This window comes from Trichomycterus rosablanca, chromosome 4, assembly GCF_030014385.1.
Source record: "Trichomycterus rosablanca isolate fTriRos1 chromosome 4, fTriRos1.hap1, whole genome shotgun sequence".
Lineage (NCBI taxonomy): Eukaryota > Metazoa > Chordata > Actinopteri > Siluriformes > Trichomycteridae > Trichomycterus > Trichomycterus rosablanca.
Window position 1 is genome coordinate 45226920 of NC_085991.1, and position 27722 is coordinate 45254641.

Consider the following 27722-nt stretch of genomic DNA (forward strand, 5'->3'; position numbering starts at 1 on the left):
AAAATGCTAAAAAAAAACAAAGTGTAATTTTTTTTTCATATTTGTACAACCTATGCATATTTTTGAGCAATATATTACTGTCCCCAGCATTATCGTAATTACCGCAACAGTGTATGGTTTCTGTAGGGAATCATTTGAAGGTAACACTTGTTTATGTTGTAACCATGGAAACACAGACTTGCAAGGAAGCACATGCCAGCCATGAGAGAAGATTAACATTTTAATGTCTGGAAATGTGAGTAATTTAATCATGTATTCCTCCTGATCATAGAGTATATTTATTCAGTGTCATTACCATTTACATCAATATGGCAGTATTTTACCAAAAAAAAAGAAATGTACACATTATTTATACGTATTGAAAGTGCATCTTGTACTAGCTGTTGACTAGCTTTAGCAAATCCATGGCCTAGCTAGTTTTTTTCTTAAAAAAAAGTAAACATTGTCATTACCGCAACACGGCATTACCAACACATAATTACATTTTGCTATGCCACTTCGCAAATAAATATGAAATATTGAAATTATATATAAGCTCAATTGTAGCCATCATTAAGTCTTTGCTCTAAAGCATGTAAGCATTATCCTGACATAATTAAAACTAAATTATTACTAATTTTATTTTTCAAAACTTAAGAGCCCGCAATTGAAGAATCACCCATACATGTGTGTGTGTATATGGGTCATTCTATAATTTGGGGTACATTTCACATCACCAAAAAAGTACAAAAACAATGTTCTCTCTCAATAAAACAATCAGTGGTTCAAGTTAATATATTCTTTAGTATAACATATCCACTATTTGCAAAGCTTAAACATTAATTTTTTTTATTTTAATTTTAAAGGGACAGTAGATGTAGACTACTAGGTAACTTAGTTGACAGGTAACATAGTTGACAATTTCCCTATTTTGACCCATAACTTCAGTGGTAGACCTTGCCTGGCTGACCACATGTCATTTCTTGAACAGAATAATGTCTAATTTGAACATACGTTTGAATTAAAATTATAAAAAAAATTGTAACCATAACAATGTATGTAACATAGTTGACGGTCAATTAATATACTCATTGACAATGTTCTATTATAGATAAAATATTTTAAAAAATAAGAGGACATTCACCACAGTTTGTTCAATATACCCTCCACAGAGAAAAATGATATCATGTAATGCTGGTCACATAGTTTTAGAACAAACCATTTTTGAGTTGCTGAGTGGAGTTCTGTTAGTAACATAGTTGACAGAACTTTTGCGGACATTAATAAATAAAGATATTTAAATTATTTAAAAGAGAAACTCAATTTAAAAAATATTATTTTTCTTTGGTATTTAAACTTTTAAAATAAATAAAAAAATAGATGTTGTTGCCCTTAATGATTTTATTCATTATTTTAAAACCAAGGCCCCCTCAACTTAAAAAACGGACACAGCAAAAACTGTTCATTTAGGAACATCATGAAAAATTTCAAGTTAAATGAAGCATAGGATGCACATAATGTTTTTGTGATATTACAACATGTTTTCCATTAATAGGTAAAATATGACATTTTTAAAGAAAATAGTTAGAATAAATATAATTATTATCATTGGACATGGAATGTACCCCAAATTATAGAATGACCCATATACAGTATATAGTACATGTTACGGAGCCCCTAATGTTGCTAGGAGCAGCATGTTACTCTTACTCGTTAACTGCATTAAATAAAAGCATGGTGTTAAGAAGTATCGTGAATCAGTGCTTGAAGTGGTTAGAAAAGTGCTTTGTGTATTCATATTATTCACATGTTGGTGTGTGTAATCCTTAATTATTGCATTCTGATAAAACGTTATTTAGACTTGCATTAACGTTACTGGTCTTGACTTGTAGAGAGAAAGGCAACAGGTGAGCATCACCTGGGTAATGCAGTTCATTTACGCTCATTATTCATCGCCCAGGAAGCTGTCTGTTATGGTGATGGCAAAAAATAGTACCGTTAGCTTGAGAGAAGTGCTTTAACAAATCTTCCTGCGACACCCTGTTCCACCAGCAGATGGGTGCGCATGATAACTAGTTATAGTAGATCCAGAAGAACTACATGTCCCAGCAGCCTTTGCGCTCATTAGCGTTAACGCATTGCAACTAAACCGACACTGAGTTTTGAATCTTGGTGTGCTGTATAACGAAGCAGGTAAGTAGTTGGACGGTTTACCACGAAATGTTAGAATTAAAAGTGAATATTAAGAGAAAAGGAACCGACCAGTGTTGTCAAGCTTTCGAGGCCTGATTGCATTCAACAAACTAGAAGGGTTAGTACATGTCCCCCTCAATATTAAGATATACCCCCCACACACAATATACAGTAGTTATGTACAAATATAAATAAACCTACGCTGCCTGGCCAAAAAAAAGGTCACCACCAGAATTTAACTAAGCAAATAGGTAAGAGCCTCCCATTGGATAATTACTGCATGGGTGATTATGTTTCGGCTGGCAACAAGTTATTTAACCCTAACTGATGCAGTGAGTAGCTTCTCATTTGTTAAACAACCATGTGGAAAGACTCATCCTGTGGTCATGGAAAAGATGTTAATCTGTTTCAGAAGGGTCAAATTATTGATCAAAAACATCTAAGAAGATGTGGTCATGTGGTCTGATGAGTCCAGATTTACCCTGTTCCAGAGTGATGGGCGCATCAGGGTAAGAAGAGAGGCAGCTGAAGTGATGCACCCATCATGCCTAGTGCCTACCGTACAAGCCTGTGATGGCAGTGCTATGATCTGGGGTTTTGTTAAAAAAGGATACATACATAGGAAACAATTTCCTAAACCTTGGTCACAATAGCTGCACTTGCCTTCATATAATACTGCATACACCGACAAGGCATTACATTATTACTACTGACTACTGACAGGTGAGATGAATAACACTGATTATCTCTTCATCACGGCACCTGTTAGTGGGTGGGATATACTAGGCAGCAAGTGAACATTTTATTCTCAAACTTGATGTGTTAGAAGCAGGAAAAATCAAGGCAAGCATAAGGATTTAAGCGAATTCCACAAGGTCTAAATTGTGATGGCTAGACGACTGCAGCTCTTGTGGGGCGTTCCCGGTCTGCAGTGGTCAGTATCTATCAAAAGTGGTCCAAGGAAGGAATAGTGGTAAACCAGCGACAGGGTTATGGGCGGCCAAGGCTCATTGATGCACGTGGGGAGCGAAGTCTGGCTCCTGTGGTCCGATCCAACAGACAAGCTACTGTAGCTCAAACTGCTGAAGAAGTTAATGCTGGTTCTGATAGAAAGGTGTCAGAATACACAGTGCATCACAGTTGCAGGGCCGTTTAGGCAGCAAAACGGGGAGCAACACAATATTAGGAAGATAGTCATAATGTCATGCCTGATCGGTGTATGTTTCTGTTTATGATTATGGTTATGATTGTACTGTATTGATCACTTATCTCTGCCATTACAATACTCCACTAGCCACAATGGTTAAATGTAAAATAAATAAATAAATAAAAAGTAAGTTAATCTCGTGTTAATAAATTTGGTCCCATCCAGCGTCCCCACCCAATGTCCAATTCACGGCTACAATTTTGGGTTAGTTCCCATTGATTTAGTTATTGTACTTGGTTCTAATTCCAGGATTAACGAGTGTCAGAATATTTTAGGCTTTTAAACATATATTTGTTTGACTTATTAATACATATCTTTAACATGCATACTGTTCGTGACTCAATACATACACTGATCAGCCATAACATTAAAACCACCTCCTTGTTTCTACACTCACTGTCCATTTTATCAGCTCCACTTACCATATAGGAGCACTTTGTAGTTCTACAATTACTGACTGTAGTCCATCTGTTTCTCTACATACTTTTGTTAGCCTGCTTTCACCCTGTTCCTTAATGGTCAGGACCCCCACAGAGCTGGGTGGATCATTCTCAGCACTGCAGTGACACTGACATGGTGGTGGTGTGTTAGTGTGTGTTGTGCTGGTTTGAGTGGATCAGACACAGCAGCGCTGCTGGAGTTTGTAAATACCGTGTCCACTCACTGTCCACTGTATTAGACACTCCTACCTAGTTGTTCCACCTTGTAGATGTAAAGTCAGAGATGATCGCTCATCTATTGCTGCTGTTTAAGTTGCTCATCTTCTAGAGTCTAGACCTTCATCAGTGGTCACAGGACGCTGCCCACAGGGCGCTGTTGGCTGGATATTTTTGGTTGGTGGACTATTCTCAGTCCAGCAGTCCAGTATTGCTGTGTCTTATCCACTCATACCTGCACAACTCACACTAACACACCACCACCACCATGTCAGTGTCACTGCAGTGCTGAGAATGACCCACCACCCAAATAATACCTGCTCTGTAGTGGTCCTGTGGGGGTCCTGACCATAGAAGAACAGCATGAAAGGGGGCTAACAAAGCATGCAGAGAAACAGATGGACTACAGTCAGTAATTGTAGAACTACAAAGTGCTTCTATATGGTAAGTGGAGCTGATAAAATGGACAGTGAGTGTAGAAACAAGGAGGTGGTTTTAATGTTGTGGCTGATCAGTGTATGTGTATTAATACTCCAAAATAATTTTCTGCAGGCCTACCTATCAAGTGATACACAATAAGGTATGGTTAATTGTTTATTAGGAATCTTATTTTTTTTTGTCTGTTGTTACACTGTCCTGAATAAATTTTCAGGTTTTTTTCTGATTCATAAAGAACAATCATATCCATTTATAGCCAGAGGTTCCATGACAGTGGGTTCAGCAGCTGACCTCCACTATTGTGAGTAATGGAACCATAAACAAATTCTCTTTTCAAATCCAATGAAGCGAATATTAAATTACTGAAAATTCTCCTGGCTTTCTTAGAACTAACACATGACATCACTAATTCATGACCATCGGGGACCTACATTTACAATTATCTGCCCATTGTGTCAGTTTAAAAACAAAAACAATGTTAGTTGGAGAAAGGGTGCTCATTTATGGCTTGTCTGGAGTGGGGGAAGAAGTCACCATCTATTTGTGGTTGGAGCATGTGGGGCAGATTGGATACAAGTTTGGCTTAGCCGAGGGAACAGCGCAGGCCAGTGATTATATAATTACCTTACAGCACTCCATCAAAGCATTACCTAATGTAGCTGGGTCAATGTGAGGACACTTATTACAAAGTGAATATAAAACATTATAGTATTTGCATAAAATGAAAGTCTATAGAAATTTGCACAAGACTAAATGGTAGGGTGAGGTATACACAGATCAGCCATAACATTAAAACCACCTCCTCGTTTCTACACTCACTGTCCATTTTATCAGCTCCACTTACCATATAGAAGCACTTTGTAGTTCTACAATTACTGACTGTAGTCCATCTGTTTTTCTGCATGCTTTGTTAGCCCCCTTTCATGCTGTTCTTCAATGGTCAGGACTCCCACAGAGTAGGTATTATTTAGGTGGTGGATCATTCTCAGCACTGCAGTGACACTGACATGGTGGTGGTGTGTTAGTGTGTGTTGTGCTGGTTTGAGTGGATCAGACACAGCAGCGCTGCTGGAGTTTATAAATACCGTGTCCACTCTATTAGACACTCCTACCTAGTTGGTCCAGCTTGTAGATGTAAAGTCAGAGACGATCTCTCATCTGTTGCTGCTGTTTCAGTTGGTCATATTCTAGACCTTTACAGGACGCTGCCTACAGGGCGCTGTTGGCTGGATATTTTTGGTTGGTGGACTATTCTCAGTCCAGCAGTCCACCAACCAAAAATATCCAGGCAGCAGCTCCCCGAGGGCAGCGTCCTGTGACCACTGATGAAGGTCTGACTTTACATCTACAAGGTGGACCAACTAGGTAGGAGTGTCTAATAGAGTGGACAGTGAGTGGACAGTGAGTGGACACGGTATTTAAAAACTCCAGCAGCGCTGCTGTGTCTGATTCACTCATACCAGCACAACACACACTAACACACCACCACCATGTTAGTGTTACTGCAGTGCTGAGAATGATCCACCACCTAAATAATACCTGCTCTGTGGTGGTCCTGTGGGGGTCCTGACCATTGAAGAACAGGGTGAAGGCAGGCTAAAGAAGCATGTAGAGAAACAGATGGACTACAGTCAGTAATTGTAGAACTACAAAGTGCTTCTATATGGTAAGTGGAACTGATTAAATGGACAGTGAGTGTAGAAACAAGGAGGTGGTTTTAATTTTATGGCTGATCAGTGTGTGTTTGTGTACAGCCCTGGTGAATATCTCACTACAAAAGTGAGGTAAAATTCAACCTTTCCCATTTATATTTTACTTATTTAATCTGAGTTTTTTGGAACTTAGCAGTAGTCCATGAATTCTTGTTTCTTTGGGGTGTACATAAGTTCACAAAGGTCAAATCAACATAGAAAAGACGACAGAGCACAATCCAAAGTGTGATGACCTCACAAGTCAGGAAATGTCTGAAATGCCTATAATTACATTATGGAGAATGATTAGTTGATAAAAGTTCCAATCAACTGGAATTGTGACTAACTTGCCTGGTTGAGGACCCACACAGTGCAGAAGATGGTGAGACATAAAAACTATCCCAAAATCACTGTTGGAGGGTTACAGGAAAAATTTGGTCACAAAGTCTCAGACGCCACCTCTATGCCAACTGAATTTTAATAGGCTTGCCAGTTAACAGTCTTTTCCTTTCATCTAACCGCAAAAGTAATTGCCCCGGGACTTTGACTGGCACCATGTTCTGTGGTAAGATGAAATAAAAATTAAGTTTTTTGGCCAAAAAAAAACACTTAAGGTAGGTTTGGTGGAAAAAGCAGGATGACTCACTATAAACATCCTGATACCCACTATTGAGAATGGTGAAGGGGCGGATGTTGTGGGACTGCTTGTCCTTCAAAGGCTCTGGGAACCTTGTTAGGATACATGGCATCAAAGACACTATTGGTGTGTTCGAAAACCTAGTGAGCTGCCTTACTGTCTTACTGTCTACATAGGCAGCTGCCTAAGTAGAGAGGATTCTAATAAGTCATTGACTTATAAGGCAGGTTATTTGAACGCGCTGCTTAGACAGCGATTACATCAGTTTTCGCTAACTAAGCTAACATCATTAGCCGCATGCCATTCAAACCAATGGGATGAGGTGGCACAATGCGCTAGCATGTCAACTAACATCTCCCTCCGTGTACCGAAAACGGTTAAATTTGCTGACAAGCCCGAATTTGCAAATAAAAACACTTGTGCAAGTTTATACAAATTAAAATCAATAATAATTTATTTACGTTTGAAAATAACTCGTTCGTTTCTCTGCACCACCAGCCATGTTTTTTATTTTTCTGTGAGAAAAGTCGTGCCGCACTGAATGCTGGGATTGCCTCCACCGCTAAGGCAGCATCGGATGCTCACTCGTTCTTTAGTCAAAATAGCGTTAATATTTTAAGATACCTTACTAGTGAGCATATTAAGGCATCTAGGATTTCAAACAGCCTCCTTCTCGGGAGCGCGCATAGGATGACGTAAAATGCTGTCTTTGTAGAGGGCTCACTAGGTTTTCGAACACACCCCAAATACCGTTGAAATTTTAAGATATCCTACTAGTGCGCATATTAAGGCATCTAAGATTTTGAACAGCCTCCTTCTCGGGAGCACGCGTAGGATGACGTAAAATGCTGTCTATGTAGAGGGCTCATTAGGTTTTCGAACACACCCTATGACATACCAGGGCATTTAAAATTAAAAAATCTGTCTACCTTTGCTTAAAAAAACTAGAGATGGGTTGTTGCTGGATCTTAACTTGACTCAGTATTTGACTCAATGCTCAATTTTGCTCAAATTGTTTTAATAAACTGCTACTGGTAAGGGTAAATATTACAAATAGGCAATACAAATCTGAAGCAGGCTAAGTAAGAATGCCAACATTGTACCACTATTTAATGAACATTTGCAAAAACATGAACAAATGTTTGCAGTAAAGACCAGCAATAAATACATTTTATACAGTGCTATTGCAAATTTTGGCTCTTTTCTCTTGTTGTATAAGTAGAACTGTAATGTAAGTGTATAAGCTTTTTGGATATCACAAAGCTGGTCTTGATTGCACCATCTCTGGATAAGTTAAGCTTTTGCATCTTAGCTAGCAAAGCTGCAGTCAAGTATTGCTTGTATTTCTCTGTGTGTTTAGTCCCATAATGTTGATTCAAACTCAGTGGCGGCTCCTGCCAAATCTCTCAGGGGGGTCAATTGTTGCGATGATGGCCAAGGTGACCTGTTCAATGGGTAAATTAAAGCTTAAATACTTAACATCTTAAGTCATCTGTCAGTTTGCCCTCACAAATAACTTTAAACATGGAGAGAGACCAGGTTTACCATTAATCATAAAATTAAGTAAAGCTTCACTCTAACAATTTAATTCAGTCTTTATCAGATAGCATTTTATTTTAGGTGCAGCAGATCCAACTAGGGTTGCCAACTTTCAGAACTGGAAATAAGGAACACCCTGGGCTGACGGGTTGGCGGAGGGCATAGGGTGGGGGTGGGGGGGGGGGGGATGGCGGGTGTTTACCTGAGCGGGAGCGGGGTGTAGGCGGTTAGGGTTGCACCTATAAAAAATATAACGGGTCTTACAGTCATAGGAACATTATCAAAATGTTTTATTTAGGCTGTTTAACATTTATTATTTTCATTCTTTATAATAATAAATCAGAACCATATTTTAGGCAAAACAACATAAAGACCATCATGTAAAAATTTTTCTCAGTAGTGTAAACAACATTTTTACATAATCCATCTTCACACTGACATGCAGCCCCGGTTCTGGACTGCGTTGCTTAGGGGGGCAGTGAGAAAAGTGCCGGCCCTGCGTGTGTTACTTTACTTTCACCCTACACACGGCGTTACTAAGACTAAAAGTGAACACTACTTACAATAATAACCAAACGCTTTCTAATTCCCACGGTAGCAGCAGTTTCCTTCTGTTTCATACATATCACTCTGTCTCAGTCTAATCTGCAGCATTTCTCTCCCATTGATAAAAATACGGAACATCACGTTTAGTTTCCAAATAAGGAATGATTACGTGTGACACAGGCACGTAAGTGTGAGCCCCCCCGGAAGTCATTCAATATGCATTGGAGCGCCTGTAAAAAAAAGAGCCTTAACACGAAAGTCTATGAGAGCAATCTGGGGCGATTTTCAGTTAGAGTGGAGTCGCCCCAAAAGGGGCGGTACTGTACGGAACACAACTCAATGCTGATTGGACTACGATATTCAGAGGCAAGACAGACTCCAGAACAGTGAACAGTCACAGCTAGTTTTACACTGGTTGAATGTGATAGAAAAATTTCTTCCCTTTCGCCCTTTGGTGGTGCGTCGCCCGATCGCCCTAATGAACGAGCCGCCCCTGTTCAAACTGTAATACTTAAACAGAGTGATTTGTTTACCACAAACTAAGCACTTGGCTTTACCTTTGACTTCAGTAAATAAATACCCAGAAGTCCACATGTTAGTTCTACATTCTGTATTAATCTTTCTAACGCATCTCTCCTAAGTGAAGCTGCATACACTCGCACACAAGTACTTACAACGTACAAACTTGGGTAAATTGTCCCTTAAAAAAAACCAATGCATTTGATTTGCATGTATGATGTACACGGGCGGCACGGTGGCTCGTTGGGTAGCCCCCACTCGGTGCTCGGTGGGTAGCACTGTTGCCTCAAAGCAAGAAAGGTCCGAGTCCTTTCTGTGCGGAGTTTGCATGTTCTCCCCGTGTCTGCGTGAGTTTTCTTCTGGGAGCTCTGGTTTCCTCCCACAGTCCAAAAACATGCAGTCAGGTTAAGTGGAGACACTGCATTGCCCTATAGGTGAATGGGTGTGTGTATGTGTGTGTGTATGTGTGTCTGCACTGCGATGGACTGGCGCCCCGTCCAGGGTGTTACTGTGTGCCTTGTGCCCGTTGAAAAGCTGGGATAGGCTCCAGCAAGCGACTCTAATTGGATAAGCGGTTAAGAAAGTGAATGAGAGTGAGTGTATGATGTACACTTATTAAAGTTTAATTTCTAATTACCACTGACCTCACACGGGCCAGTCTGCAACAGCTAAAGGGCTGAATGTGGCCCAGGGGCTTTACAACACCTGTCTGCCTGTCATGTTATGGATCAATGTCCTGCTAAAACAATGTTCAGATCAACAAAAAATGGTTAATGAACACAAGCTCCTGACATGGTCACCTTAGTCCCCTGATCTAAATGCTATAGAAAACCTGTAGGAGAGCAGAGTGCTAGAGGTCCTAGAACCCTGTAGGATCTGGAGAGATTCTGTAATAAAGCAACCTTCTAAGAAATAGAAGACCAATTGCTGTTTAATTAGAAATTTGAGCTTGTGAAAAGTATTAAATGCAGGGTGGCCAATAATTGTGGCACATGTGGTTTTTTGATCTTTTCACCAAAAGACAAATTATTAGGGTGCCAGTAATTGTAGAAGAGACTGTAGAGTAAACATACACAACATGGCCAAAATATTGTAAACCACAGACATCCAAACATTATATCCAAAACTATAGTCTACTATAGTTGGGCAGTTCTTCCCATATTTACCATAAGACCCCTACACCAGTTCTGAAAAGCAGCAGAATGTCTGGTTTATAATCAACCCAAAATGTTGCCAACTTACCCCACTAATTCACTCTGTCTCTAGCTTCCTGTAGTTTCAGTAATTTAAAACGATGCTTATCTGCAAAGCTGGCCCCACCCTAGCTTAGAGAACCTATCAGAACTCAAGGAAGACAGGCATCAAGGCTCTTTGTACCAGCACCCAGGTAGAATTAACATCCCCTGTCTGTTCAAACAGTCTCTTGCTGTCCTCAAAAGATGATGAAAGATTCACCTCTTCATTAAGTACTTAAATTTATCTAACCTTCATTTGTTAACGTCCCAAGTAACTAACTTTACTTAAACAAAACTTCTGTTCTACCTAGTTCTACGAGTTTCAGCAGATTCTTGTTCTTAGACTGTTGTCTACTTGCACTATTTGAGCTAAAGGCTGTAAATAGGGATAGATCATCTTATTTGATTTTGGAACATAGGTACACGAACGTGCATCCTCCAGATTTATTTCAAATAAATCTCAGCTCTGCCATCAGGTTGGGCTGGGCGGCCACATGAACAACGATTGGCTGTTGTTCAGGGACGGGAAAGCCAGACCAGGGTTCCTCATAACTGGTGCAATCACGACCTGGATGATTGATGGTGCCTGCACAGGGTTGGCTAATAATGCTGATCAGGGTGTGACTTTCAAGCTGTGCACAAAGCTGGTCCGCATATGAACTCGTCTCGTGCAGGTGAAAAGATGCAGTCGGTACTGCACACTTGTCGGAGGGGGTGTGTGTCAGTTGCAAAGCTCCTCAGTCAGCAGTGGAGGGTTGTATTCGTAGAGGTGAAGCGTAACGCAACCAGGGTAATTGGATACAAAATCTTTCCACTGCTTTTGTGTTTTTAGGCTTGTGTGAACCTTCTTTAATTCCTGAGAACAATGTTAGCTCAGTGGTTAAGGTACTGGACTGGTATTTGGAAGGTTGCCACTGTTGGGCTCTTGAGCAAGGCCCTTAATCCTCAATTGCTTGGATTGTAAATGCACCTGCTTGGCAATAATAACACAGTTCAATAAAACTACCCACTTACTTGCTCTCCGGGGCAGTTTAAAAACTTTCAAGTGTTGCAAGAAAGATGACGTAAATGAACAAAATGGCCAAAAGTATGTGGACACCTGACCATGTGCTTTTTAACAGCCTCCACTCTTCGGTTTTATTAGAGAACTCACAAATTCCATTTAAAAGGTCTAGTTTGTTTGTTTATTAGGATTTTAATGTCATGTTTTACACTTTGGTTACATTCATGACAGGAACGGTAGTTACTCATTACACAAGGTTCATCAGTTCATACAAGTTTATATCAAACACAGTCATGGACAATTTAGTGTCTCCAATTTACCCCACTTGCATGTCTTTGGACTGTGGGAGGAAACCGGAGCACCCGGAGTAAACCCACGCAGACATGGGAAGAACATGCAAACTCCACACAGAAAGGACCCGGACCGCCCCACCTGGGGATCGAACACAGGACCTTCTTGCTGTGAGGCTACCCTTTGACTGATCCTGACTTCCTGACTTCCTTCCCTGTTTCATTTATTTAATAATTGTCTGAGTTAAAGCTGCTAGCTGAAATAACAGCACGGCTGTACTATATACAACATGTTCCACTTAGCCGATTATTTCATTGTTTAAATACCAATGGAAATACTTTATAAACTGTTCTGAAATATAATCCATAATTTAGCAGTCACAGACATCTCTCAGTGCCATTTATGGGGTCCAGACCAGGGTATTGCTGAAAGTGCCTACGTTTTGTATTATAAAAAGGCTTAGTTTGAGGAGAGAGTAGATAATTAGTGCTAGCTGGAATGCAAATTGTAAATAAAACAATGATGTAGATGAGGAAATTTCCCAAAAAGTCTAGTCTCAGTTCGCCAAGAATCAGATCGCAGCTCGTTTTCAAAAATGTGTATCATTAACAGCCACAGGAATGTATTAATGCTCAGCATAGGAAAAATAAATTAGCTGGGAGGCCTGGGCAAGGAAGACCTTTGTTAAAGCTGTTTGGACTAGCGATGCCAATCCTTTTTCTTTTTTAATTTTTGAACCCTGATAAGGATGTCTTTTTCACCCTCCTTTACCACTTTATTCTAGTCATGGTTGCAGTTAATCTGCAGCCTTTCCCAACAATACACCATGGACAGGGTGTCGGTTCATTACAAGGCATTATACACTGATCAGCCATAACATTAAAACCACCTCCTTGTTTCTACACTCACTGTCCATTTTATCAGCTCCACTTACCATATAGAAGCACTTTGTAGTTCTACAAGTACTGACTGTAGTCCATCTGTTTCTCTACATACTTTTTAGCCTGCTTTCACCCTGTTCTTCAATGGTCAGGACCCCCACAAGACCACCAGAGAGCAGGTATTATTTAGGTGGTGGATCATTCTCAGCACTGCAGTGACACTGATATGGTGGTGGTGTGTGAGTGTGTGTTGTGCTGGTATGAGTGGATCAGACACAGCAGTGCTGCTGGAGTTTTTAAATACAGTGTCCACTCACTGTCCACTGTATTAGGCACTCCTACCTAGGTCCACCTTGTAGATGTAAAGTCAGAGACGATCGCTCATCTATTGCTGCTGTTTGAGTTGGTCATCTTCTAGACCTTTATCAGTGGTCACAGGACGCTGCCCATGGGGCGCTGTTGGCTGGATATTTTTGGTTGGTGGACTATTCTCAGTCCAGCAGTGACAGTGAGGTGTTAAACTCCATCAGAATTGTTGTGTCTGATCCATTCATACCAGCACAACACACACTAACACACCACCATGTCAGTGTCACTGCAGTACTGAGAATGATCCACCACCTAAATAATACCTGCTCTGTAGTGGTCCTGGGAGAGTCCTGACCATTAAAGAACAGCATGAAATGTGGCTAACAAAGCATGCAGAGAATTAGATGGACTACAGTCAGTAATTGTAGAACTACAAAATGGACAGTGAGCGTAGAAACAAGGAGGTGGTTTTAATGTTATGGCTGATCGGTTTATACTCACTCACTGTAATAGTGACTTACACCTGGTCATTAAACATCAGCCTCGCCCAATCTCTATCACACATGAACCTTATTATGCCAGTGACTTTAAATACTTGCTCATAAATCTTGCAGTCTAGACCTGTTCATAACATTTTCTCTGATGTTAATGACCTTGGTGTAACAATTTGTTCTGCTTTATTTGATTCCAATATAAGTAAAAATTTTTTATTTGAATTTGAAAAAAATAAGACTTGTGGTATCGTGGTATATGGTATAATGCTGACAAGGTAGTGGAACCTACATTGGACTGTTGCAAGCTGACTACACTGCAGCTACTAAAAATGAAGCTTTTGCTAGTTGAGCATGATGCAGCTCATCTCTTCTTTCCATCAGCATTTTACTATAGACTGTGGTGTCTTGTACTGGACAACTTTAGTGCCTTAGGTGTGTTCCTCTCCTCTGGTTACAGACTGTAATGAATTTTATATGTTGTCTAGGTGGATTTCTTACCATTTAATTCCGTATTCTAATGAATTAATATGTCCAACTCACCATGAAACTGTTCATCTGTCCAGCCTCCAGGAAGCAAACAGCAAGCAAACAGCAACTCTATAATCAGGCTATTGTACCACAGTGTCTCACACACCTATTTAGGTAAAGCTCTGCGGAATTTGACATTGATTTTTGGTGAAACTAGCCCCAATTGCCACTCAGATAATAAATGAAATAGGACACAGGGCTGTTTGGCCCTTGAGCAAGGCCCTTAACCCTCAACTGGTTGCATTAAATACTGTCACAACTGTAAGTCACTGTAAGTCACACCTTCTAGTGTCAGCAGGAGAACATAAGCTCTTATCTTTACTTAGTCAATACCTCTTCCTAATAATCCTTTACTATAGTGATCAAAAAATAAAACAGCCTTGACTTTGCCATTGTTACAGATAGTGTCAGTGAGGCTGCTTTTGAACAGTTAGTATTTCAGTTTGGAACTGAACTGAATTAAGAATAACATATTAGATAACAATTGTAACCATAGTGACAATGCTACCAATGTCTGATACAAGCCCTGCTATTGGCATACAGTAAGTTTTGAATTAATGTAACTTGTGGCCATGTTGTTGCTGTCTTTGGATGGAAGCTAGTGATGCTGTGCCCCAGTCCCATATAAGGCAGCCTTTTGGAGTAAGTGCAGGGTTAAAAGCCATCCAAAAACATTTTTACCCATTTTTTTTATTAAACCTTGAACTTGTATACAGAACCATGTCTGGGGGTGCTAGGAATAATGAATTGCCATCCGACAGCCTCATGACTTGCAACCAGTTCCATCAACCAGGGGAGCGACAGAAGTGCATTTAACAGCAATTGAGTCTAGTGACTCTCATTTTTAACAGTTAGGGCTAATTACAGTTCTCATTAGGTTAATGGCAGACGGTGTGTAATGCTAGAACAGCAGAGTATGCTTCATAAAGCCGGAAAGGTGTTTGTTATGATGACAAATGACAGACATTGACTTTCAATGCTGGTACACTTTGTAATGCAACATTTGAATTTCCTACAGACATAAAACTGGTATAAGCAGCTCTGGTGGAAAGAGTAAATCTTTGGATGAAACATAGCTCTTAATCCCCCCCCCCCCCAAAAGTCTGTCTCTGGGTCATACTGTGAGATCTTGGAGAATGCACTTATAACGTGTTCACTTTAAGGCTACCAATGACCAGTTGGCCAGTGCAGGTGTACATTCAGTACAGTATACACAGATCACCCATAACATTAAAACCACCTCCTTGTTTCTACACATATTGTCTATTTTATCGGCTTCGCTATGCTTTGTTAGCCCCCTTTTATGGTGTTCTTCAATTGTCAGGACCCCCACAGGACCACCACAGAGTAGGTATTATTGTGTGGATAAGACACAGCAGCGCTGCTGAAGTTTTTAAACACCTCACTGTCACTGCTGGACTGAGAATAGTCCACCAACCAAATATATCCAGCCAACAGCGCCCCGTGGGCAGCGTCCTGTGACCACTGATGAAGGTCTAGAAGATGACCAACTCAAACAGCAGCAATAGATGAGCGATCATCTCTGACTTTACTTCTAGTGTCTTCGAGTGTCTAATAGAGTGGACAGTGAGTGGACATGGTATTTAAAAACTCCAGCAGCGCTGCTGTGTCTGATCCACTCATACCAGCACAACACACACTAACACACTGCTGAGAATGATCCATCACCTAAATAATACCTGCTCTGTAGTGGTCCTGTGGTGGTCCTGACCATTGAAGAACAGGGTGTAAGCAGGCTAAAAAAGTATGCAGAGAAACAGATGGACTACAGTCAGTAATTGTAGAACTACAAAGTGCTTCTATATGGTAAGTGGAACTGATAAATTGGACAGTGAGTGTAGAAACTAGGAGGTGGTTTTAATGTTCTGGCTGATCGGTGTAAGTAATGTACCCCTCAACTTAAGAAGTGACTAATCAAACATTACTGGTAGTCACTTTAACATTTACTCCCTGCCAAAGCATATAATCATGTGTGTATGAAAACAGATGTGGTAAACGTCCTGCTGAAGTATAAACGTGTTCGAATGAACACTATATGGCTAAAACTCTGTTAATTATGTATTAAATGCTTTCAACTTTATGGCAACACTTTGGCAGAGGTCATTTTCTGTCTTAGCAAGATTGTGTTCCCATGCACAGAACAAGTTTAGTATGAGGGAACTCTAATGGCCTGTACAGAACCTGACCTCATCCCCACTGAAAACTTTTGGGATGAACTGGAACGCTGATTGGGAGCCAGACGTTTTGTCCAAAAACAGGTCCTGACCTCACATATGCCCTTTTAAATAAATATAGCAACTTTATCACATGATGTCAATTCCTTAAATTCCAGGTTTGCTGAGCGGTGCTTGAGTCAGATGGGCGGTAGCCACTCAGGGCCAAACGCTGCAGGGGGTTTGGGATGTGATCCTGCCTACCACCCGGGACGGTTATTAGAGAAAACACAGGGCAGTGTTAGAATAGAACACTTGGCCTTTTCTGTGCAAACGTCTGCCTGTTTCAGCCTCTGTGTTTTTGTTTTGTGTGAGGTGAGCTGCAGATGTGGTCCGCTGGACTTGTACGTCGCGCTCGTAATTAGGCCTTGGAATCTTTTGCGTCTAGGTGAGGAATGCGCCGGCTATTTTCTCCTCTACCTCGGCAATGCCCCCCTCTGAGCGGAGAAAAAGAGACCCCCCAGTTCTTTTGCCACACACATTGTGCCCACTGACTGGTAATGGGCAGAGCAGGAGTAATTTGGTCACGTGCGTTTGCTGCTCCACTGCTAAAACCTCACATTCGAGTGCAGTGACTCAGGCAGCGATGTGTCACAAAGCTTCCTCAGCTGGCTTGCTTTTTACATCCATGGCTGCACTAATGACTAGCCAGTCGATCTGTATTTTCCACTCTTTTTTATAAATCTACCTTTTGTTTTCGTAAATTACATTTTACTAGGATCACAGCACCCCATCTCCCTGGTGCTGAGAATTGTGCCTTAGTGCAAGTCAATTACATCCAGTTGAAGTCAAAGGTTTACCTACACTTATAGTGGATGTGTATGCTACACAGTGATTTTACTGTGATTTTTTTGTGATTTAATAATTGAAGCAATGATTCTTTGATTGAAAAACCTTTGACAGATTGAGTTCTTTTGTAAGTTTATCATGAATAAAAACACAAACTACACATACAGCAACTATGACATTCTTAAAATGTCATTTAAATTTGTGGTATGACCTTCAAATTCCTTATTACTGATAATGACTACAGCTGGGGAGTTCTCTATGCCCATATACAAACCGAAGATGTTTTAATGTTTAATGAGATACCCAAGTTCTTAAGAACTGTATGTTTATGGTGCTATTATGGTACATGTATACAGAAATAGGATACGCACTACACTGGGGATGTCACCTGTATTTACAATAAGGTACATACACCGATTAGGCATAACATTATGACCACTTTCCTAATATTGTGTTGGTCCACCTTTTGTTGCCCCAGACGCAACAAACTGTGATGCACTGTGTATTCTGACTTTCTATCAAAACCAGCGTTAACTTCTTCAGAAATTTGAGCTACAGTAGCTCAGCTACAGTAGCTCGTCTGTTGAATCGGAACACACCGGCCAGCCTTTTCTCCCCACGTGCATCAATGACCCTTAGCCGCCCATGACCCTGTCGCCGGTTTACCACTGTTCCTTCCTTGGACCACTTTTGATAGATACTGACCACTGCATATATCCCACCCACTAACAGGTGCCGTGATGAAGAGATAATCAGTGTTATTCACTTCACCTGTCAGTGGTCATAATGTTATGCCTGGTCAGTGTATCTGACCGAAGCATGCATTTTCACTGCCTTTCAGCTCATCTGACATGAGCTCAGGTCCTGGCAGCACTTTTACATATAATTGATGTCTGGCTTTCTCTTTTCAGGATGCATTTCTTGATGCAGCGGTAAACTGTGTTAAGTAACAATGGTTTATGAAGTACCCCGAAGATCATGTGGCTGTATTTATTACAGTAGCATAATGTTTTCTCATGCAATGCCATTTCAAAGATTTAATGTCAAGCACATTTACTAGTGGTTTCCATTTTTGCCTCACAGGGACTGAAATTTCTCTGGATTCCAAAAAACATTTCACAAGCTTTACAAGAAGCCTCTGCTGATCATTAGGACAAAAAATGCAGGGCCCACCAGACAAATAACAGTTTATGTTTATGATGCCAGTTTATGATACTAGAGTTGTGAAGAACTGTCTATTTTTGGTGCTATTATGGTACATTTTTGTCTTGCTACCATCCAGTCATTCACATGTATTTCTTCTGCAGTATCTTGTACTTTTTGCAACATTTTGCATCAGGTTTGTATTAGTAAAGAGTTTGGGACTGGATCCATTTTGAGGTTTTCCGTACCATATGGGGTTCTGTATCACTGTTTATTTACCTTTTTGTCAGCTGGGTTGCCAAGGTCTGTCTGACGTGTCCAACAAAAGCCTTATTAGGTGATTCATCCAGATTATGTTAAGGTTGTTGTGAAGCCAGAAAGGTCACTAATGTTTTGGTGTTTAAAGTACTATGAAGTTGACCATGACACTAGTTTAACAAGGATGATGAGAAACTGGGACTTTTTCAGTGGTCAGTTTGTGGGATTATTGGAAACAAGCAGGTGAAATGCCAACCTACAAACTCTACCTGAATTCCACAACCAGTAATGGAAAAGTGGGTCTCAAAAATCAAGTTTCTGCCATAGTTTGAGCACTCTACTTGACATAATAAGAATCAGCTTTATTTGCCAAGTGGACAGCTTGGTGGCTCAGTGGGCAGCACTGTCACCTCACTGGAAAAAGGTCCTGGGTTTGAGTCCCAGGTGGAGCGGTCTGGGTCCTTTCTGTGTGGAGTTTGTGTGGAGCATGTTCTCCCTGTGTCTGTGTGGGTTTCCTCTGGGAGCTCCGGTTTCCTCCAACAGTCCAAAGACGTGCAAGTGAGGTGAATTGGAGATACAAAATTGTCCATGACTGTTTGACATTAAACTTGTGAACTGATGAATCTTGTGGAATGAGTGACTCCCGTTTCTGTCATGAATGTAACCAAAGTGTGTAAAACATGACGTTAAAATCCTGATAAATAAATAAAATAACAAGGATGATGAAACACTGGGTGTAACGCTGGTGAAATGCCAGCCTAAATTCTCAATTCTACCTGAATTCCACACCCAGTATGTGAAAGGTAGACTTAAACAAGTCTCAAAAATCAACCTTCTGACATGACTCTAGTTTGACCACTCTACTTGACGGAATCGCAAGAAGGTTCTGGGTTCGATCCCCAGGTGGGGCGGTCCAGGTCCTTTCTGTGTGGAGTTTGCATGTTCTCCCCATGTCTGTGTGGGTTTCCTCTGTGAGCTCCGGTTTTCCTCCCACAGTCCAAAACCATGCAAGTGAGGTGAATTGGAGACACTAAATTGTCCATGACTGTGTTTGACGGTAAAACTTGTAAACTGATGAACCTTGTGTAACGAGTAACTACCGTTTCAGTCATGAACGTAACCAAAGTGTAAAACATGATGTTAGAATCAGCTTTATTCACCAAGTAGGTTTGCACATACAAGGAATTTGTTTCCAGCTCTCTACACTTTACAGATGATACAGTATACGGACAAAACAATAAGGTACATACACCGATCAGGCATAACATTATGACCACCTTCCTAATATTGTGTTGGTCCCCCTTTTGCTGCCCCATACGCAACAAATTGCGATGCACTGTGTATTCTGACACCTTTCGATCAAAACCAGCATTAACTTCTTCAGCAATTTGAGCTACAGTAGCTCGTCTGTTGGATCGGACCACACGGGCCAGCCTTCGCTCCCCACGTGCATCAATGAGCCTTGGCCGCCCATGACCCCGTCACCGGTTTACCACTGTTCCTTCTTTGGACCCCTTTTGATAGATACTGACCACTGCAGACCGGGAACACCCCACAAGAGCTGCAGTCTTGGAGATGCTCTGACCCAGTCTTCTAGCCGTCACAATTACGCTCGCCCACTTTTCCTGCTTCTAACATCAACTTTGAGGATAAAATGTTCACTTGCTGCCTAATATATCCCACCCACTAACAGGTGCCGTGATGAAGAGATATTCAGTGTTATTCACTTCACCTGTCAGTGGTCATAATGTTATGCCTGGTCGGTGTATTTTGTGTATATACAAAAAATAGAATTCTGACAGAATTGTTAAGTAGAGAGCTGACCCCCTTTTGGATAAACTGAAACGTCCTTTGTGAGGCAGGCCTTCTTATCCAATGGCAGTGCCTAACTTTACAAAGGCTTGTTTAACTAAATGGGCACAAATGATCACAGAAACTTCCAAAATATGTGCAGAGCCTTAAGCCTCTATAGAAAAGTGAAAGCTTTGATAGCTGCTTGAGGGTTAACTTGGACAACCCTGTGATGCCCATGGTTGTGGAATGGGATGCCCAACATGCTGACAAAAATGTCAGACCTTTACCATACACTGGAAAGGGAGGTCTAATTAATTGAAATGTATGTTTTGGCATGAACACATCACATTTATAGCAAGTTGTTGATATAAAATAACGACTTTGAACGTTTGTCTCTGTAATATTATGCTTATTTGTAATGAAATGTAAATGTATGATAGCTCTTGTGTATTTCATTATTTTACACGTGTAACTGGCAGGGGTGTTGGGGTGGTGATGTCACACAGTTGGTGCTACATTATTCATAGAGGGGTGTAACTCTGAACCTGCGGGTCTATATATAGAGTGAACTTTTCCAGATAAAAGACGTCTCACGTGGCTGACAGGCAACACCGGAGCGCTGCGCGTTCACGTGTCTGGGCATCACCGTTATTGGCTGCAGTGCTGTTTTGCGGTGACCATGGTCTCTGCGCTCTTCGTGTCGGTGGCGCTCGCTGGCTTGGCGCGTGTGTGCTGGGCGGTAGGTGCGGTGATCCGCTGTGAGCCGTGTGACTCCGGTGCGCGGACGCTGTGCGAGCCGGTACCGGAGGACTGCGCGGAGCGGGTGCGGGAGCCGGGTTGCGGCTGCTGCGTAACGTGCGCACTCTCGGCGGGGCGGCCTTGCGGAGTTTACACAGGACGGTGCGGGACGGGACTGGTCTGCCGCCACCGCCCAGGAGAACCGAGACCCCTGCACGCGCTGCTGGAGGGCCGTGGGGTGTGCGTGAACGAGACTGGGTTTCCTCCTGTCAGCGCCCGGGAAGGTAAGGTACGCCCACCTACGCGAGTAGGTGTGCGCGCACGCGTGGGTGCATGCGTGTATTTACGCATAAGAGTTAACATAGGTAATTCATTGTTAATAATAGCCCCATGTTCTGATCGTGCTCGCGGTGGGTCTGGAGCCTCACTCAGAAACATTCGACACAGAACTACATCTTGAACAGGGCATCAAGCCACATCATGAAGTCACTTACTCTCTCTCTCACACACACACACACTTGGGCACAATTTAGAGTGGCCAACCCACCTACTGGCATATTTTTAGAGGTGGGAGGACACTGGACTATTTAAAGAAATAATGCATAGGAATGTGTTTAGACAGCTAATTAGTTCATTTATTTATGTGTAAATAAATACACATAAATAAATCCCCCCCCCCAATCCTGATCAGGGTCACAGTACCATTCTGTCAGTTTTGACCGTCCAGCATTTGTGTGGCACCAACACCACCTGCTGCAAACATGGTGTACATCAAACCAGAATAGTGTAGTGTTGGTGTTGCACAACTCCAGGGACCTGAGCTTTGTCTCATCTCAGTGTCAATGAGAAATTTTAACGTTGGTGTTTTGGTTGCTGTTCTTCTCTCACATCAGTTGGTGGACACAATAAAATACTTCCGGTTGGCAGTGAGTGTGTGGCATACAGTATGTGCTCTGTGCAGGATGAGATGGGCAGCATAGTGGCACAGTTGGTAGAGTGGGTGCTGCCTTTGTTTCTTACCTCTGTTTCTTCCTGTGAGAATTTTTTGCATGTGCTTGCTGTGAAATTTACTTTGTAAATGTTAGCTAGGACAAAAAAACTTGTTCATTTTAAAGATTGGATATTCACATTAACATGACTGTATTTTATATATTACTTAAGACCTTTGGGATTGAGCATAGAAAAAAGCAATGCTCAAATTCACACTGCAAGACATTCAGCTTTTGAAAAATGGCCATATTCCATTTTTCTTAGATCAGGGGTGCAACTTTTTGTCGTCTTTGCATCAAATTATAAAACTTGGTACAGTCAAACCAGTAGGCAAGTGAAAAAAATTATGAAAAAACTTCATTCTTTAATTAATCAAATATTTGTTGTCTTACTCTGAGTATATTATTCAATAAGAGACAGATATGAACTGCAGACAGGCCAGTGTAGCACCTGTACTCTTTGATTATGTAGTTTGTTTGTTTGTTTATTAGGATTTTATTGTCATGTTTTACACTTTTGGTTACATTCATGACAGGAACGGTAGTTACTCGTTACACAAGATTCATCAGTTCACAAAATTATATCGAACACAGTCATGGACAATTTAGTGTCTCCAATTCACCACCCACTGCCAAATTTCTTGTATACACTAAAACACAAAACTCACTCACTCACTTTCTTAACTGCTTATCCAATTAGGGTCGTGGGGGGTGCTGTAGCCTATCCCAGCTTTTCAATGGGTGCAAGGCACACACACAAACATACACATGGACTGTGGGACAATTCAGTATTTTCAATTCACCTCACTTGCATGTCTTTGGACTGTGGGTGGAAACCGGAGACCCGGAGGAAACCCACGCGGACACGGAGACAACATGCGAACTCCACACAGAAAGGACCCAGACCGCCCCACCTGGGGTTTGAACCCAGGACCCTCTTGCTGTGAGGCGACAGTGCTACCCACCGAGCCACCGTGCCGCCCAAAACACAAAACTGCATGTGAATAAACTGTCAGTACTGTGTATTGTTTTAAATCTTGCTGCTCTGTGGCATAGCCAGCAGAAAGATTTTTTGTATTGGTGCACATCACATCAAACACGCAGCGTTACAATGCCCCCCCCCTCTGCACAATTTTGTTGCATTTGGTTTTAAATGGCTATAATTGCTATTTTACCCATCAACCCCATAATCACCCATAACAAGTTTTTTTTTAAATGATGAATTAAAAACCTCTTATTCACAAAGGGATTCAGACATCTGACTGTGTCACTCTAAACTTTGATCAAGTGCATCCTGTTTGCTTTAATTATCCCTGAGATTGTGTTTAGAACAACTGTTCATGTGTTTTGACTTGAATTGACTGGGCGTAGTTTGGCAAGGCACAATTTACACAATTTACACTGCATTTTCAGGACAAAAAAACATGTTATGATATTCAAGAACTAGGGCTGGCTCGATACCACTTTTTTATGTCCGATACTGCAAATTGAGTATATGCCAATACCGATACCAATCCGATATCATCATTTCTCCTCTCAAACAACTAAGCAGTAATAATACATGTCTCAATGCACCATGGTTAAACCAGCTATCTAAATAACAATGTTCAGACTGTGAAACTAATATTCTAAAGGAATAAATACAGAACCTACAACATCACACTTATACCAAACTGCTGTTTTATTTTCACTTTTACACACAGAACATTTAGCAGCATTTTTGGTTTCACTTACATTCGAGCTGTTGTTCACGTGACACATCTGTCTACAATTGGAAGATGTGGATGTCAATCAAACGTGATGGACCAATTAGAATTGACACAGAGTTGAGATTTTCCATTAAAGTTCTGTCACGTTTTTAGATGATTAAACCCCGCTGGATTTTGAAGAGGACGTCTGTGGCTAAACGGGAAACGGTGTAGTTTGTTTTATTTCATAACACTAATGGATTAATCGTTGAGGATGTGAGAGATCTCCAAGCCGGGACAAGATAGGTTTTCTGTATCTCATGTGAGCGATTTATCATTTATAAAGTGATCTTTATTGTGTTTAAACAGTGTTTTTAGATGTGGCAGTAGTAGATGATTTTTTTAAATGCTAAAGGTTTAAGTAGAATAGCGTGTTTTAATTTCTGAATGGCTGTTGCGGATGAGTTGTAGATCAGTGGCACATGTTAATGATGTCATCAAGATGCACCTTGTTACGGCAGTTTCCGAGTGAGCTGGCAATAAACGGCACTCTGTTGAAACGTATCTTTGTGTGTTATTTGCTTTACACACAAACAACGGCCTTATTTACAATAAGTGTTATTTACATTAAGTGTTATTTACATAAAGCAACAGTATTGGATCAGATTACACGTTTTTGTCCTTTCAATATCCGATCCAGTGATTTGGGCCACTAACGGACCAATGCAGAGTATCGGATCGGTGCCAGCACTATTAAGAACATGTCTGTGGACTTTTGCAATCAAATTGGGGCAAGGTATAGATCAGAGCAAGGATCTGAAAAAATGTCATGAGTGAACAGTGGTCTGCAACAACTGCAATTGCAGTGGTAGCTCAGTGGTACTGGACTTCAAATTAGAAGACTGCTGATTCAAATCCCACTACTGCCAATCACTGTTTTGCCCCTGAGCAGGGTCCTTAATTTTCAATTGCTCAAATTGTGTCATAATTGTAGACAAAAGTGTTTGCCAAATGCTTCAACTGTACATTTAAATGCACCAGCAATGAGAATACCAGTTAACCTCCCTTCCTCAGACACACCCAGTTGTTTCTGTTGCTCAGCCAGGTCAATAAAACAGCTATGAGCTCAAGACCTCAGTGATGGTTGGTTAGAGCATTAGACTTCTGTGCCACCAAAGCACACAGCCTCAATAATTTTGAACCACAACCTTGAAACGTCCTATAGTTGGCACTCCAGCAACTGTGTGACAATTGGGTTCTTGTCCAGATAGTAGTAGTAGTAGTAGTAGTAGAAACTAGTAGATGCCCCAAAAGCTTTAAAAGTCCTGCACGGAGATGTGAGAACCTATGAGCTGCTTAGACAGAACAGCAAGCACAATGTCTGCTGAAAGGCAAGCGCTGCACATCTGGCTTATACAACCTTTATGGTGAAACATGGTGGTGGTAGCATCTAGTCAGAATTGAGGGCTGAATAAATTCAGCCAAACAGAGGAACATTCTTTTAAAAAAAACTCAGATTGGGGCGATAGGTCCCCTTGTGGCAATGATTTGAAGCATACATCCAAAACAGCACTGGAGTGGCTTCGGGGGAAGACTTAACCACTATCGAACATCTGCGGAGAGACCTGAAGCATCTGTGGCAGTTCACAGATGCTTGCCATCCAAATGCAAAGCTTGTAGTAATGCAGCTCAGACACCCAGCAGATGTTATTGCTGTTAAAGGGACTTTTAAAAAGGGGCTAATAAAGTAATTAATAAAGATTAAGTTTAATATATAATTAATTAAAAAAAACATGTTTTCACTTTGTTTTTACAGGTAATTAACAGTAGATTACTAAGTACATTTTAAGTACATCCATTAAAAAAATCCATAATACACTGAGGAGTGCAAAAAGTCAAGGGATTTATATACATGACTTTCTCAATCCGCTGTATACACAAATCAGCCATAACATTAAAACCACCTCCTTGTTTCTACACTCACTGTCCATTTTATCAGCTCCACTTACCATATAGGAGCACTTTGTAGTTCTACAATTACTGACTGTAGTCCATCTGTTACTCTACATACTTTTTTAGCCTGCTTACACCTTGTTCTTCAATGGTCAGGACCCCCACAGGACCACTACAGAGCAGGTATTAGTTGGGTGGTGGATCATTCACAGCACTGCACTGACACTGACATGGTGGTGCTGTGTTAGTGTGTGTTGTGCTGGTATGAGTGGATAAGACACAGCAATGCTGCTGGAGTTTTTAAACACCTCACTGTCACTGCAGTACTGAGAATAGTCCACCAACCAAAAATATCCAGGCAACAGCGCCCCATAGGCAGCGTCCTGTGACCACTGATGAAGGTCTAGAACAGGGGTGTCAAACTCATTTTCACTGAGGGCCACATCAGCATTATGGTGGCCCTCAAAGGGCCGATTGTAACGTATCCTGCTGTGATTGCAGTCTGTTGTTTTTCTTGGAGGCTGAATTCTGCATTTATATTGTCCTCCTCTACCACAGACACGGCCTCATAACACAAGAGATGCACCGGTTTCCCTTCCTGAAGCACAAACTTGTTTTCACCTTTATTAAATTTCCTCCTTCTGCTTAATTTTCTTACTTATCTTCTTGTACATTTTGGGATCATGTGTAAATATTTCTTAACATCATCTACTGGCGGGATGTGTCACTTTGCAGGTCACAAAATCAGCATGTATTTTGAGAGATGCAGTTAATGTAGGATTTTACAGTGTATTTTAAGACAATTGTTCGGCCCTCACTAATAGTTTATCCCCCTTGCTCAGCTAGACAGACAGACAGACAGACAGCTCCCTTCAGAATACAGTCGGTTTTATTTGCTTCCCAGCTGTGTGATACACTGTGTGCACCAGAATGAAGTAAAATACAAACAATAAAAACAATAAAGAACTTAATACAGTACAAGCACACAGCTGTAGTCAAGTGTTACATCTGGTACAATATGAGATTTAACCAAACGTAAAATAGAGGTAACGAGTAACAAGCATTTTGTGTAAAGATACTAATTGCTATAGTAACGGTAACAATAGTATTTAATTATGGTAAATTTGTAACTAAGCGCTGTGATATACTCACTAATCATTTACAAACAACTGAGAATATAAACACCACTACCTACAGACGATGCTTTGGTATTATACTGCAAGATAATTATTTATATTTATTATTATTGTTTACATTACTTCCCGCGTTCTTTTGCCGTAAAAGTCACATGGCTTCTAGCGAAGGTCAAAGTTAGTTGCCATGACTACGATGTCACCGGTTGCCCTTAAAGGCGCAGGTGTCCCATTAAATTATAAGTGCGTCTCTGTAACGACTCGAACCATCACAACAATCATACAGTCGTTTAAGCTCTCGCGGGCCACAAAAAATGACGTGGCGGACCGGATCTGGCCCGCGGGCCGTGAGTTTGACACCCCTGGTCTAGAAGATGACCAAATCAAACAGCAGCAATAGATGAGTGATCGTCTCTGACTTTACATCTACAAGGTGGACCAACTAGGTAGGAGTGTCTAATAGAGTGGACAGTGAGTGGACATGGTACTTAAAAACTCCAGCAACGCTGCTGTGTCTGATCCACTCATACCAGCACAACACACACTAACACACCACCACCATGTCAGTGTCACTACAGTGCTGAGAATGATCAACCATCTAAATAATACCTGCTCTGTGGGTGTCCTGACCATTGAAGAACAGAGTAGGTAAAAAAGTAGGTAGAGAAACAGATGGACTACAGTCAGTAATTGTAGAACAACAAAGTGCTTCTATATGGTAAGTGAAGCTGATAAAATGGACAGTGAGTGTAGAAACAAGGAGGTGGTTTTAATGTTATGGCTGATCAGTGTATTCAATCTGAATTGATTTATAACAAGGTAGCATGTAGGAACACTTGATTTTGTCTTATATTGGC

The 27722-nt window shown here is 41.1% G+C and overlaps 1 protein-coding gene across 3 annotated transcripts in view; it reads left to right on the top strand.

Moving 5' to 3' along the window:
- Window positions 1-20971: 20971 nt before the first annotated feature.
- Window positions 20972-27722, top strand: part of LOC134312446 (insulin-like growth factor-binding protein 3) — a 47805-nt gene continuing 41054 nt past the window's right edge. For all 3 annotated transcript variants that reach the window (XM_062994400.1, XM_062994398.1, XM_062994401.1), the window contains exon 1: window positions 20972-21386. In XM_062994400.1, the coding sequence (XP_062850470.1) occupies window positions 21044-21386 (343 nt within the window). In that variant the 5' untranslated portion in view covers window positions 20972-21043. The remainder of the gene's footprint in view (window positions 21387-27722) is intronic.